Source organism: Gymnoscopelus microlampas (genome assembly GCF_963454915.1).
Source record: "Gymnoscopelus microlampas genome assembly, chromosome: 19".
Lineage (NCBI taxonomy): Eukaryota > Metazoa > Chordata > Actinopteri > Myctophiformes > Myctophidae > Gymnoscopelus > Gymnoscopelus microlampas.
In genome coordinates this window covers 321,897-335,000 of record NC_139956.1, presented here as the reverse complement: position 1 = coordinate 335,000, position 13,104 = coordinate 321,897, and the positions used below count along the sequence as shown (strand labels likewise).

Sequence of the window (13,104 nt, the reverse complement as noted above, 5' to 3'; positions counted from 1 at the left end):
TGAGGACATGTTATTAATATATAATATGTACATTTATAGGGTCTTACTCCAGTGATAAGAAGAGCTTTGAGGACATGTTATTAATGTATATAATATGTACATTTATAGGGTCTTACTCCAGTGATAAGAAGTGCTTTGAGGACATGTTATTAATATATAATATGTACATTTATAGGGTCTTACTCCATTGATAAGAAGTGCTTTGAGGACATGTTATTAATATATAATATGTACATTTATAGGGTCTTACTCCAGTGATAAGAAGTGCTTTGAGGACATGTTATTAATATATAATATGTACATTTATAGGGTCTTACTCCAGTGATAAGAAGTGCTTTGAGGACATGTTATTAATATATAATATGTACATTTATAGGGTCTTACTCCAGTGATAAGAAGTGCTTTGAGGACATGTTATTAATATATAATATGTACATTTATAGGGTCTTACTCCAGTGATAAGAAGAGCTTTGAGGACATGTTATTAATATATATAATATGTACATTTATAGGGTCTTACTCCAGTGATAAGAAGTGCTTTGAGGACATGTTATTAATATATAATATGTACATTTATAGGGTCTTACTCCAGTGATAAGAAGTGATTTGAGGACATGTTATTAATGTATATAATATGTACATTTATAGGGTCTTACTCCAGTGATAAGAAGTGCTTTGAGGATATGTTATTAATGTATATAATATGTACATTTATAGGGTCTTACTCCAGTGATAAGAAGTGCTTTGAGGACATGTTATTAATGTATATAATATGTACATTTATAGGGTCTTACTCCAGTGATAAGAAGTGCTTTGAGGACATGTTATTAATGTATATAATATGTACATTTATAGGGTCTTACTCCAGTGATAAGAAGTGCTTTGAGGACATGTTATTAATATATAATATGTACATTTATAGGGTCTTACTCCAGTGATAAGAAGTGCTTTGAGGACATGTTATTAATGTATATAATATGTACATTTATAGGGTCTTACTCCAGTGATAAGAAGTGCTTTGAGGACATGTTATTAATGTATATAATATGTACATTTATAGGGTCTTACTCCAGTGATAAGAAGTGCTTTGAGGACATGTTATTAATATATAATATGTACATTTATAGGGTCTTACTCCAGTGATAAGAAGTGCTTTGAGGACATGTTATTAATGTATATAATATGTACATTTATAGGGTCTTACTCCAGTGATAAGAAGTGCTTTGAGGACATGTTATTAATGTATATAATATGTACATTTATAGGGTCTTACTCCAGTGATAAGAAGTGCTTTGAGGACATGTTATTAATATATAATATGTACATTTATAGGGTCTTACTCCAGTGATAAGAAGTGCTTTGAGGACATGTTATTAATGTATATAATATGTACATTTATAGGGTCTCACTCCAGTGATAAGAAGTGCTTTGAGGACATGTTATTAATGTATATAATATGTACATTTATAGGGTCTTACTCCAGTGATAAGAAGTGCTTTGAGGACATGTTATTAATGTATATAATATGTACATTTATAGGGTCTTACTCCAGTGATAAGAAGTGCTTTGAGGACATGTTATTAATGTATATAATATGTACATTTATAGGGTCTTACTCCAGTGATAAGAAGAGCTTTGAGGACATGTTATTAATGTATATAATATGTACATTTATAGGGTCTTACTCCAGTGATAAGAAGTGCTTTGAGGACATGTTATTAATGTATATAATATGTACATTTATAGGGTCTTACTCCAGTGATAAGAAGTGTTTTGAGGACATGTTATTAATGTATATAATATGTACATCTATAGGGTCTTACTCCCAGTGATAAGAAGTGCTTTGAGGACATGGCCAAAGCAGACAAGGTTCGCTACAACAGAGAAATGAAGGAGTACGTTCCTCCTAAAGGCTTCGGGAAGAGAGGGAGGAAGAGGAAAGACCCCAACGCTCCCAAGAGACCCCCGTAAGACACACTATTAACTCTCTCAGTGCCACGCCCCGAGATATCCCGAGTTTTCCCCGCGTACCCTCGCTGCCAGAACGAGAAATCCAGAGTTTTTCCTTTTTACTGTGGTCGCTCTATTCTGTTTGTTTTTCATGATCACTTATACTTCCTGACTCCTTCAGACTCACTGGGTTCCGGTTTCATGACGCAGATTCCGTTTCCGGTTCTCATTTTTTTCCCGCGGTCATTTTCGGCCAGAATAGGGAAAGTCACGTTTTTTTCACACGGTATACAAAACGAACGGAGAGGTCCACGTCTATTCTCTTTGTTCTGGGTGACGATCAGTCATCGTAGTCGTGTATAACATCGTATTTTAACCCGATCAGAAATTGTCGAAAACGTCACATCCGTTTATGACCGGATGTGACGTGGGCCTGTTTGGGAGGGGGCGAGCGAGTCAACGAGGTCATCAATGTCTCGATTTGCTGCTCTCTACTGGTAGAACTGTCGTATGAGTTTAAAACTGCATATAGACGAGCTATTTGAAAATTCAATTACAAAATAACAAAACGATAAAAAAAAGAAAATTGCTGGCACTGGGGGAGTACTTTATGAAAATACTCTGGCACTGAAAGATTAACTACACACTATAACTATCCAGACTCTATATAACATTCAGGAGGTGTAGTTCAGACTCTATATAACATTCAGGAGGTGTAGTTCCAGACTCTATATAACATTCAGGAGGTGTAGTTCAGACTCTATATAACATTCAGGAGGTGTAGTTCAGACTCTATATAACATTCAGGAGGTGTAGTTCAGACTCTATATAACATTCAGGAGGTGTAGTTCCAGACTCTATATAACATTCAGGAGGTGTAGTTCAGACTCTATCTAACATTCAGGAGGTGTAGTTCAGACTCTATATAACATTCAGGAGGTGTAGTTCAGACTATATAACATTCAGGAGGTGTAGTTCCAGACTCTATATAACATTCAGGAGGTGTAGTTCAGACTCTATATAACATTCAGGAGGTGTAGTTCCAGACTCTATATAACATTCAGGAGGTGTAGTTCAGACTCTATATAACATTCAGGAGGTGTAGTTCAGACTCTATATAACATTCAGGAGGTGTAGTTCCAGACTCTATATAACATTCAGGAGGTGTAGTTCAGACTCTATATAACATTCAGGAGGTGTAGTTCAGACTCTATATAACATTCAGGAGGTGTAGTTCAGACTATATAACATTCAGGAGGTGTAGTTCAGACTCTATATAACATTCAGGAGGTGTAGTTCAGACTATATAACATTCAGGAGGTGTAGTTCAGACTCTATATAACATTCAGGAGGTGTAGTTCAGACTCTATATAACATTCAGGAGGTGTAGTTCCAGACACTAAACCTTCAGTAACTCTTGTCTTAACGTCTCAGGAAACACACAGGCTTCATGGGGTTAATCAATAGAAAATAAGTCATTATTTTGCGTGAACTACTCCTTTAATGTCTGCATAACATAAGACAATATTATCACTCGCACAACTACCTCTGTAACATTGTGTCATTTCTGTGTGTGTGTGTGTGTGTGTGTGTGTGTGTACAGGTCTGCGTTCTTCGTGTTCTGCTCTGAGTATCGCCCCAGCGTCAAGCAGCAGTACCCAGGTGGTGTGTGTTTTATAATGTGTGTGTCCCGGGTCTGTCCATAGGAGGCTGTGTGTGTAATGTGTGTGTGTGTGTAATGTGTACGTACTAGAGTTCAACGGGCCTGAAAATGAAGCCCCGGACAGAACAATTAGTCCCCCAGGAAAATGTGATTCTGCGATCGCGGAAATTACCCCAGATTTGAATGAAGGCCATCCGTGGATTTCAGCCTGCATATCAAGTTAATTCCCAGTAGAGGGACCCTCTCTACAGGGACCCCCTCCCTCATGTTCAACTTCAAGTGTGACTTCTAAGTTCTACTTCTCCTCAAAAGGACAACTTTATTATTCCCCATCCTGAATGACAAGCCTAAATAATATTATGATAGCATTTGGCTATGTGCAGTAACTGTAAGCCAACGTTCAGAGGCAGTCACTATTTGTCTTCATTTATTGAATTCATATTTCTTTAGTCGGCAATAATTGTAACCGTATAACTGTAAGCCAGTGTTTTGAGACATATTGTCTTGTATTGCTACCAAACAAATGGTAAAAATGCATTCTACATGCATAAATACAAAAATAATAAAAAATATTAAAGATTAAAAGATTGCTATCGGCCTGATTGGACCACCTCTATTTATAACCAGTAACATTGACTCAATTACTATGTTCCACGGTGTTTTACTGTTTTAGAATGGTATAGCCATTCATTGTATCTATTTCATTATGGAATTTACTTGATTATTAAAACTTAATCTATTTTTGCTTGATAACTGGTCATTTCAGGTTGTTTTTTAATGCCCGCCGAATATTAACGATAAGCCGCGGAATCAAGACTTGCTCTCCGTGGAATCTAGACTTTTTCTCTGCGCTATCCTGGGGGGCCTAAACAATGACTATACCTTTAGGCCCAAAAAGGTGTCATTATGAGCTTAATGTCCTCAAAGTCACACATCCAACAAGCTTTGAACTGAACAGATTAGACCTTCTGTTCCAGAGATAATGGACCTATACTATATAATATATAATATATATATATATATATATATATATATAATATGTATATAATATATACAACTGAACAGATTAGACCCTGTTCCAGAGATAATGGACCTATACTATATAATATATGTCTATATAATATGTATATAATATAATATATACAACTGAACAGATTAGACCTTCTGTTCCAGAGATAATGAACAAAACATCTTAAACGACCACTTTGGCCCGTTTTCTGTTGACTTCTGGTCATTGTCGCCCATTTGAGGGTTTGAGGGGCCGTTGACATTTATTCTTTGAGGCACCATTATAACCCCTGTTATAATGTGTGTGTGTTCATAATGTGTGTGTTTATCATGTGTGTGTGTGTGTGTGTGTGTGTGTAATGTGTGTGTATCCAGGTCTGTCCATAGGAGACTGTGCTAAGAAGCTGGGAGAAATGTGGAGCAAGCTGACCCAGTCTGACAAACTACCCTACGAGGAGAAAGCTCAGAAACTACGAGAGAAATACGACCGGGTATGTCTGTACCCTAACTCTATACGACCCTTATGTCTGTACCCTAACCCTATACGACCCTTATGTCTGTACCCTAACCCTATACGACCCTTATGTCTGTACCCTAACTCTATACGACCCTTATGTCTGTACCCTAACCCTATACGACCCTTATGTCTGTACCCTAACCCTATACGACCCTTATGTCTGTACCCTAACCCTATACGACCCTTATGTCTGTACCCTAACTCTATACGACCCTTATGTCTGTACCCTAACTCTATACGACCGGGTATGTCTGTCAGAATCAGGTTTATTGTCACATCACAGGTTTTACAAGGTAAAAAGTGGGTGAAATTCGTTTTTGTACATCATTCCCATCGCAACTCCGTAGAAAGAAGAGTGGGGAGAGAGAAGAAGAAGAGGGGTAGGGGGTTAAGTGGGAAGGAGATCAAACAAGAGAACAATAGAAGCCAAAAACAAGTTATCTACATATTTACAAAGTACCTGAGATAAGAGACAAACTAAGGTGCCTGAGCATAGCAGCAATGTATGTATACTGTGCATGATATAGACGCTAAGGTGCTTAGAGAGAAACAGGGTACAGTCTGTAACCTGTTAATCAGGGACGTGCTGGGCCCCTAATTCAGCCTGGGAATCTCAGATAGAGAGGCCCGGATTTTTTTACTTAATTTTGGACGTTTTTTACTTAATTTCTGCCGTCTATTTTTTATACGGACGGCCTGGTCGGCCTGGAATAGAGAGGCCTTTCTGGAATTGTCCCACATTTCCCAGTGGCCAGCACGTCCCTGCTGTTAATGATCATATACTCTACTAGATGTAAAATAAGACCAGGTATGTGTGTGTTCCTCTTTTTATTTATTTAACCTTTTATTTAACCAGTAAAACCTGAATCTTAGGCGGGGGGCCTGCTGCTCCTTTCTGTTGAAGGGTGTTGACTTACTCTCCAGAAGGTACAGTGATTATCAGTAGTGAGAGATAAATAACGTTCCCATCTCAACTTCCTGGTGAGGGCCGTACATTTATTTCTTAAGACACGAAACAGAAGCCAATCATGACTTGGTTTTGACTTTCTAGTAAGCAAGTGACCATTGTCTATTTCTCACATGTATCAGATCAGCCAGGTCCCTAGAGAGAACCAGGGATTTGCTCGGTTCTTAATTCATGGTGCATGTTTATTCATCAGATAGAGAAACTGTTGGTGAAAGAGCCGATAGGCCTCGTCCATTGATGGAATTAAGGACATGCGAAACCAATCAACTGCAGCCAAGTCATGAAGGAAGGCCTGTTCAGAGAAGTGGTTAAAGCAGCGCCTGATAACAGCCAGGCCGTTGGTTTTGGGCAGCTTAGTATTTCTGACACAACAGCACAATGGAAACACGCCAACAGAGACATATTTGTGCGCCGCATTTGTTAGAATAATGTCGATCAAAGTGTCACCATCCGGTCTGGCAGGGTTTAATCTAGTGCATTGGTTCTCAAAGTGGGGTCCGGAGACCCCCAGGGGTCCTTGAGGGAGTTCCAGGGGGTCCCCAGCTAAATGATGGATAGTTAGGCACCAAATGGACCCTTATGGGTCTGTAACTCTGAGAGTGTACAAATGGAACCAAATGGACCCTAACGGTTCCATTTGTACACTCTCAGAGTTAAATTATAATTGATTTTACAATATAAATTGGGGTCCCAGAGATAGAAATGCCATTAAATGGGGGTCCGTAGCCTCTAATGCATGTCAAACTGGGGGTCCTTGAAATCAAAATGGTTGAGAATCACTGCTAGAGCTCTTATGGGGGTCCCTGGCATATCTTTTCAAATGGTGGTCCACGGAATAATAAGTGTCAATTTAGGGGTCCTTGACATGAAAAAGTTTGAGAACCAATGATCTAGTGGGTCTATGTATGATCTGTGTTACATTTAGGTGATCCCATTGCTGTTTAAAACTGGCAGAATTATCAGTCAACCAATCACAGTTCAGATCAGCAAGAAGGACAATCTCAGAGCACATTTAGAGATTAGATCTACTATGTTTCCCACAGCTTCACTAGATCTACTATGTTTCCCACAGCTTCACTAGATCTACTATGTTTCCCACAGCTTCACTAGATCTACTATGTTTCCCACAGCTTCACTAGATCTACTATGTTTCCCACAGCTTCACTAGATCTACTATGTTTCCCATAGCTTCACTAGATCTACTAATTCACTAGATCTACTATGTTTCCCACAGCTTCACTAGATCTACTATGTTTCCCATAGCTTCACTAGATCTACTAATTCACTAGATCTACTATGTTTCCCACAGCTTCACTAGATCTACTATGTTTCCCACAGCTTCACTAGATCTACTATGTTTCCCACAGCTTCACTAGATCTACTATGTTTCCCACAGCTTCACTAGATCTACTATGTTTCCCACAGCTTCACTAGATCTACTATGTTTCCCACAGCTTCACTAGATCTACTATGTTTCCCACAGCTTCACTAGATCTACTATGTTTCCCACAGCTTCACTAGATCTACTATGTTTCCCATAGCTTCACTAGATCTACTATGTTTCCCACAGCTTCACTAGATCTACTATGTTTCCCACAGCTTCACTAGTTGCAGAGAGAGGCCTATAACAGCAGATAATGGTCAAAGGGGAATTAGCCATCATTATCTGGACGGCTAAACATTCAAACTGTCTAGCTATGGTTACAGAATGAACAGACCCTTGAAATCTATCAGAAATGTACAGAGCAACTCCCCCCCCACATCTGCCTTTACGATCGCTTCTATAGAGCAGTGGTTCTCAAACTTTTTCATGCCAGGGACCCCCAAATTGACACTTATTAGCCCGCGGACCCCCATTTGAAAAGATAAGCCAGGGACCCTCCATAAGAGAAGATTTTTTACGTCTCTAGCATTGATTCTCAACCATTTTTATTTAAAGGACCCCCAGTTTGACATGCATTAGGGCTACGGACCCCCATTTAATGGCATTTCTATCTCTGGGACCCCAATTCATATTGTAAAATCAATGTTAATGTAACTCTGAGAGTGTACAAATGGAACCAAATGGACCCGTTAGGGTCCATTTGGTTCCATTTGTACACTCTCAGAGTTACAGACCCATAAGCGTTCATTTGGTTCCTATCCATCATTTAGCTGGGGACCCCCTGGAACCCCCTCAAGTACCCCTGGGGGTCCCCAGACCCCACTTTGAGAACCAATGCTATAGAGGTTATAACCAGGCACACAAACAGTGTTGTCAGTAGAGAGAGGTTTTAACCAGGTTTCTGAAACCGCCACCACATCAGGTTTATCTCTCTCAAAGCAGCAGAGAAAAGTGGTCCCTTTAGGCACCAGGCCTCTGGCATTGAAACGGAGGAAGCCTAGGCCACGCCTACAGCTAAAACCATGGGGGGTGGACAGAATGGGTAGGGCCTCAGAAAGGGGGACCGGTCCAGGATGAATGTGTACATTACCTGAGATAATGAATGTGTACATCACCTGAGATAATGAATATGTACATCACCTGAGATAATGAATGTGTACATTACCTGAGATAATGAATGTGTACATTACCTGAGATAATGAATGTGTACGTTACCTGAGATAATGAATGTGTACATTACCTGAGATAATGAATGTGTACATTACCTGAGATAATGAATATGTACATCACCTGAGATAATGAATGTGTACATTACCTGAGATAATGAATGTGTACATCACCTGAGATAATGAATGTGTACATTACCTGAGATAATGAATGTGTACATTACCTGAGATAATGAATGTGTACGTTACCTGAGATAATGAATGTGTACATTACCTGAGATAATGAATGTGTACATTACCTGAGATAATGAATATGTACATCACCTGAGATAATGAATGTGTACATTACCTGAGATAATGAATGTGTACATCACCTGAGATAATGAATATGTACATCACCTGAGATAATGAATGTGTACATTACCTGAGATAATGAATGTGTACGTTACCTGAGATAATGAATGTGTACATTACCTGAGATAATGAATGTGTACATTACCTGAGATAATGAATGTGTACGTTACCTGAGATAATGAATGTGTACATTACCTGAGATAATGAATGTGTACATTACCTGAGATAATGAATGTGTGCATTACCTGAGATAATGAATGTGTACATTACCTGAGATAATGAACGTGTGCGTTACCTGAGATAATGAATGTGTACATTACCTGAGATAATGAATGTGTACATCACCTGAGATAATGAATGTGTACATTACCTGAGATAATGAATGTGTACATCACCTGAGATAATGAATGTGTACATCACCTGAGATAATGAATGTGTACGTTACCTGAGATAATGAATGTGTACATTACCTGAGATAATGAATGTGTACATTACCTGAGATAATGAATGTGTACATTACCTGAGATAATGAATGTGTACATTACCAGGTAATGATCATGTTCTGTACTAGATATAAAATAAAACCATATCAAAATATGTTGTTCAAGGGACCCCTTAAAAATGTGTTTAAAAATATATTCAAAGATTTGCACCAATCTTCACGAAGATAGCAGATCTACAAGCTCATTGGCGCGCTATGAACTTGTAGATCTGCTATTTTTGAATAACAGATCTACAAATAAATCTAAAACTAGAAAAAGTCTCCGCCAGGTCAGCTAGGTTATTATGGCCTCCTGGTGGCGCTATATTAGGCCAATGTGAAAAGGGTGCCATTTCTTCTTAGGTCTTTCACGGCAATCGGACACTGCGTTCATGAGTTGCGGCATTTTGTTCCAAAAATATGGTTTGCTAAATTAGACCAGCTGGTGGCGCTATAACAGGCCAATGTGAAAAGGGTGGCATTTCTTCCTCGGCCTAGTGGGAATGTGTGTGCAACATTTCACAGCAATCGCACACTGCGTTCATGATTTGAGGAATTTTGTTCCAAACGGACCAATCCTGCAAACTTTAGAAGCCAATGTTAGCCAAGTAGGATAGAATATGAAGTATCGGAAACATCCATCTTGATCACATGACTATAGAGAAACTGTGTACCGATTTGCGTGATTTTTGAACATAATCTGAAGGAGTAAGAGCAAAAAATTTGTTTTTCAAAACTCAGCCTCCTGGTGGTGCTCTAAAAGGCATATGTGAAAAATGCAGGGCAAAGGTTTTTCCTTGGCCTCTAAGGAGTGTGCATGCAAAGTTGCACGCATATTGGTGCAGTTATAGCTAAAAACGTGAATCGGCCTGTTATAGCGCCACCATGAGGCTGATTTGAAAGTTTTCAAGTGACATTTTTTCCTGGGCCAAGTGTGAATGTACGTGAAAAATTGCACGGAAAGTGCATGCTGCGTTCATGATTTGAGGCATCTTGTTCAAAATGAACCAATCCTGCTAACTTTGGAAGCCAATCTTAGCCAATCAGGATGGAATATGGAAAATCGGACAGATCCGTGTTGATCACATGGCTATAGAGATACTGTGTACCGAATTGTGTGTTATTTGGAGAAAATCTGTAGGAGTAACATTAAAAAATATGTTTTGCAAAAGTCGGCCTCATGGTGGCGCTATGACAGCCTGATCTGAAAAATGTGGGGCAGAGGTTCTGCTGTGGCATCCAGGGAGTGTGTGTGTGCAGTTTCACAGCGACCGGGCCAACGGTGGCGGAGATTAGCTGGTCGCAGACAGAAGGACGGACGGACGGACGGACGGAGGGTAAAACATACTCTCTCGCCATGCCTATCGGCCTGGCGGAGACAATAAAAAGTGATTAACGTGTGTGTGTGTGTGATGTCTCTGTGTGTGTGTGTGTGTGTGTGTGTAGGACATGGTGGCGTACCGCGGGGGCGGTACGTTCTCCAGGGGTCCGGGCTCCTCGGCTCAGGGCGCTGAAGAGGATGACGATGAGGAAGGTGACGATGATGACGATGACGACGAAGATGACGAGTGAAAAAAAAAAGAATAAAACGGCAAAAATACTCTGAAAATACTCAGAGTATTTTATTACTCTGACCACGATTCAACCGAATGAATGACGAAGTACTGTACGTGTGTGTGTGTACGTGTGTGTGTACGTGTGTGTGTGTGTGTGTGTGTGTGTACGTGTGTGTGTGTGTGTGTGTGTGTGTGTGTACGTGTGTGTGTGTGTGTGTGTGTGTGTGTGTGTGTGTGCGTGTGCGTGTGTGTGTTTCAGAGCTTTGTCATAATAATTAATAATTGGATTTAAAAACAAATGTTTCTAGAACATAAAAAAAGTCCCTCAGGGCTCTATAATAGTTTCTTTTCTGTTATTGTGGGGAAATAGCAGATCTACAAGCTTGTCCATCTGCTATGTTATGAGTCCTGATTAGTTTATATCTGTTTGATATCACAATCAGAAGTAAAGAGTATCAGTAAATGGTCTCTCCACACAGTGGCGTGCACAGACATTTTGAGGGGCAGGGGCTCAAGTAAATTATACTTTTTTTTGTTGACTTGGTCTGCTCTTTTTTTCCCTCTACACCTATACCTCTTTGCCAAAAATAGCCGATCTACAAGCCCACAACGCCTCGCAGCGCGAGGCGTTGTGAGCTTGTAGATCTGCTATTTTTGGCTAAAAGTTCTCCTCAGAAAAGGGATGCTAGGTTTCGAGTGGTTATGGTAAAAAGAAAAATCATATCACATAAAGATTTGGCGGACCCCCTGTAGTAACTCTGAGGACCCCCTAGGGGTCCCGGACCCCCTGTTGAAGACCCCTGCTGTAAACTGGAGAAAAATTAACTTTTTTTTTTCTTTTTTTCAAAAGGGCACTTCTGGTCAAGAGAGCAAAGGGCTCTAGCTCCACCTAGAGTCTATCTGTGCACGTCCCTGTGTATCTAAATTCCAAATACAAATTAGACGTCATTTAGAATTTACATAATTTGACCAAATGATAAAAGCCTCGGTCATACTTCATGGTGAAAACATACGATCTACAAGCTCACAACCCGTCACGTTGTGAGCTTGTTGATCAGTGATTCTCAGTGCAAACATTAGGCATTGTGTGATAACTAATGTCAAACTCTGAAGTGTGTGTGTGTGTGTGTGTGTGTGTGTGTGTGTGTGTGTGTGTGTGTGTGTGTGTGTGTGTGTGTGTGTGTGTGTGTGTGTGTGTGTGTGTGTGTGTGTGTGTGTGTGTGTGTGTGTGTGTGTGTGTGTGTGTGTGTGTGTGTGTGTGTGTGTGTGCGGGTGCGTGTGGATGTATGTACTGTGTGTGTGTGTGTGCATGTTAGAAGTCATCACATGTTAAAGACTGGCCAATAAGCCCATAGGATAGTAGAGTTAACTCCGCCCCCTACTTCCCCATCACCATGGTTACTTCCTGTAAACAGTGTGATCACCATGGTAACCTTGTTGTTTTTATTTTTTTTATTTTTTTTTCGGGTGGAAAGTTCTTTGTGTTGAAACTCCACCAACTGTAGACAAAACCTTTTCTAATAAAACTTAACAAACCCAAAACCTGATGGAGTCATTGTTTGTATTAATGTAAGTATTATTATTATTATTATTATTATTGTAAGTATTATTATAGCTGTTGTTTTTATTATGTTCTATGACCAGCGTTCTCAAACAGCGTTCAGACGGTGATTCAGAAAGTAAGTCACCATTTTAATTCCTGATCCTGTTTTGCAACTTCAACTGGATATTATGAATGTTTATTCAGCAGAATTAAATAGATTATTCTGCTTTCCCAACAATACCTTCTCAGGCCTGTGACTTATTTCAAAAGATCATGAAAACAAATTCACAAACGCAAAACAATTTAAAAAAAGGTATTTTTCAAGTTATTTATTTTTTATTTTTATGCATGTGTTTTTTCCTCGCCCAGAAATCAGAAGCATTAAGAGAGCGATGAGGTGATAAAAGAAACACTTATAGTTTAAGTGTTGAATGACTCTGTATTCACACTGATTCATATATTAACTGTTTGGTGTTGAGTTGAGTCTTTAGTTTAAACGTTACTGCACTTAGCAG

The 13,104-nt window shown here is 39.4% G+C and overlaps 1 protein-coding gene across 2 annotated transcripts in view; it reads left to right on the top strand.

Annotated features, from left to right (window-relative positions):
* The window catches only part of hmgb2b (high mobility group box 2b), a 20,503-nt gene extending 7,915 nt beyond the window's left edge, over positions 1-12,588 (top strand). Inside the window, exons 3-6 of one of the 2 annotated variants that reach the window (XM_084042221.1) lie at positions 1,816-1,967; positions 3,554-3,612; positions 4,997-5,112; positions 10,937-12,588. In XM_084042221.1, coding sequence (XP_083898347.1) covers positions 1,816-1,967; positions 3,554-3,612; positions 4,997-5,112; positions 10,937-11,062 — 453 coding nt within the window. In that variant the 3' untranslated portion in view covers positions 11,063-12,588. Of the gene's footprint in view, positions 1-1,815; positions 1,968-3,553; positions 3,616-4,996; positions 5,113-10,936 lie in introns of both variants that reach the window. The other variant, XM_084042220.1, reaches the window with a different exon arrangement.
* Positions 12,589-13,104: the final 516 nt, after the last annotated feature.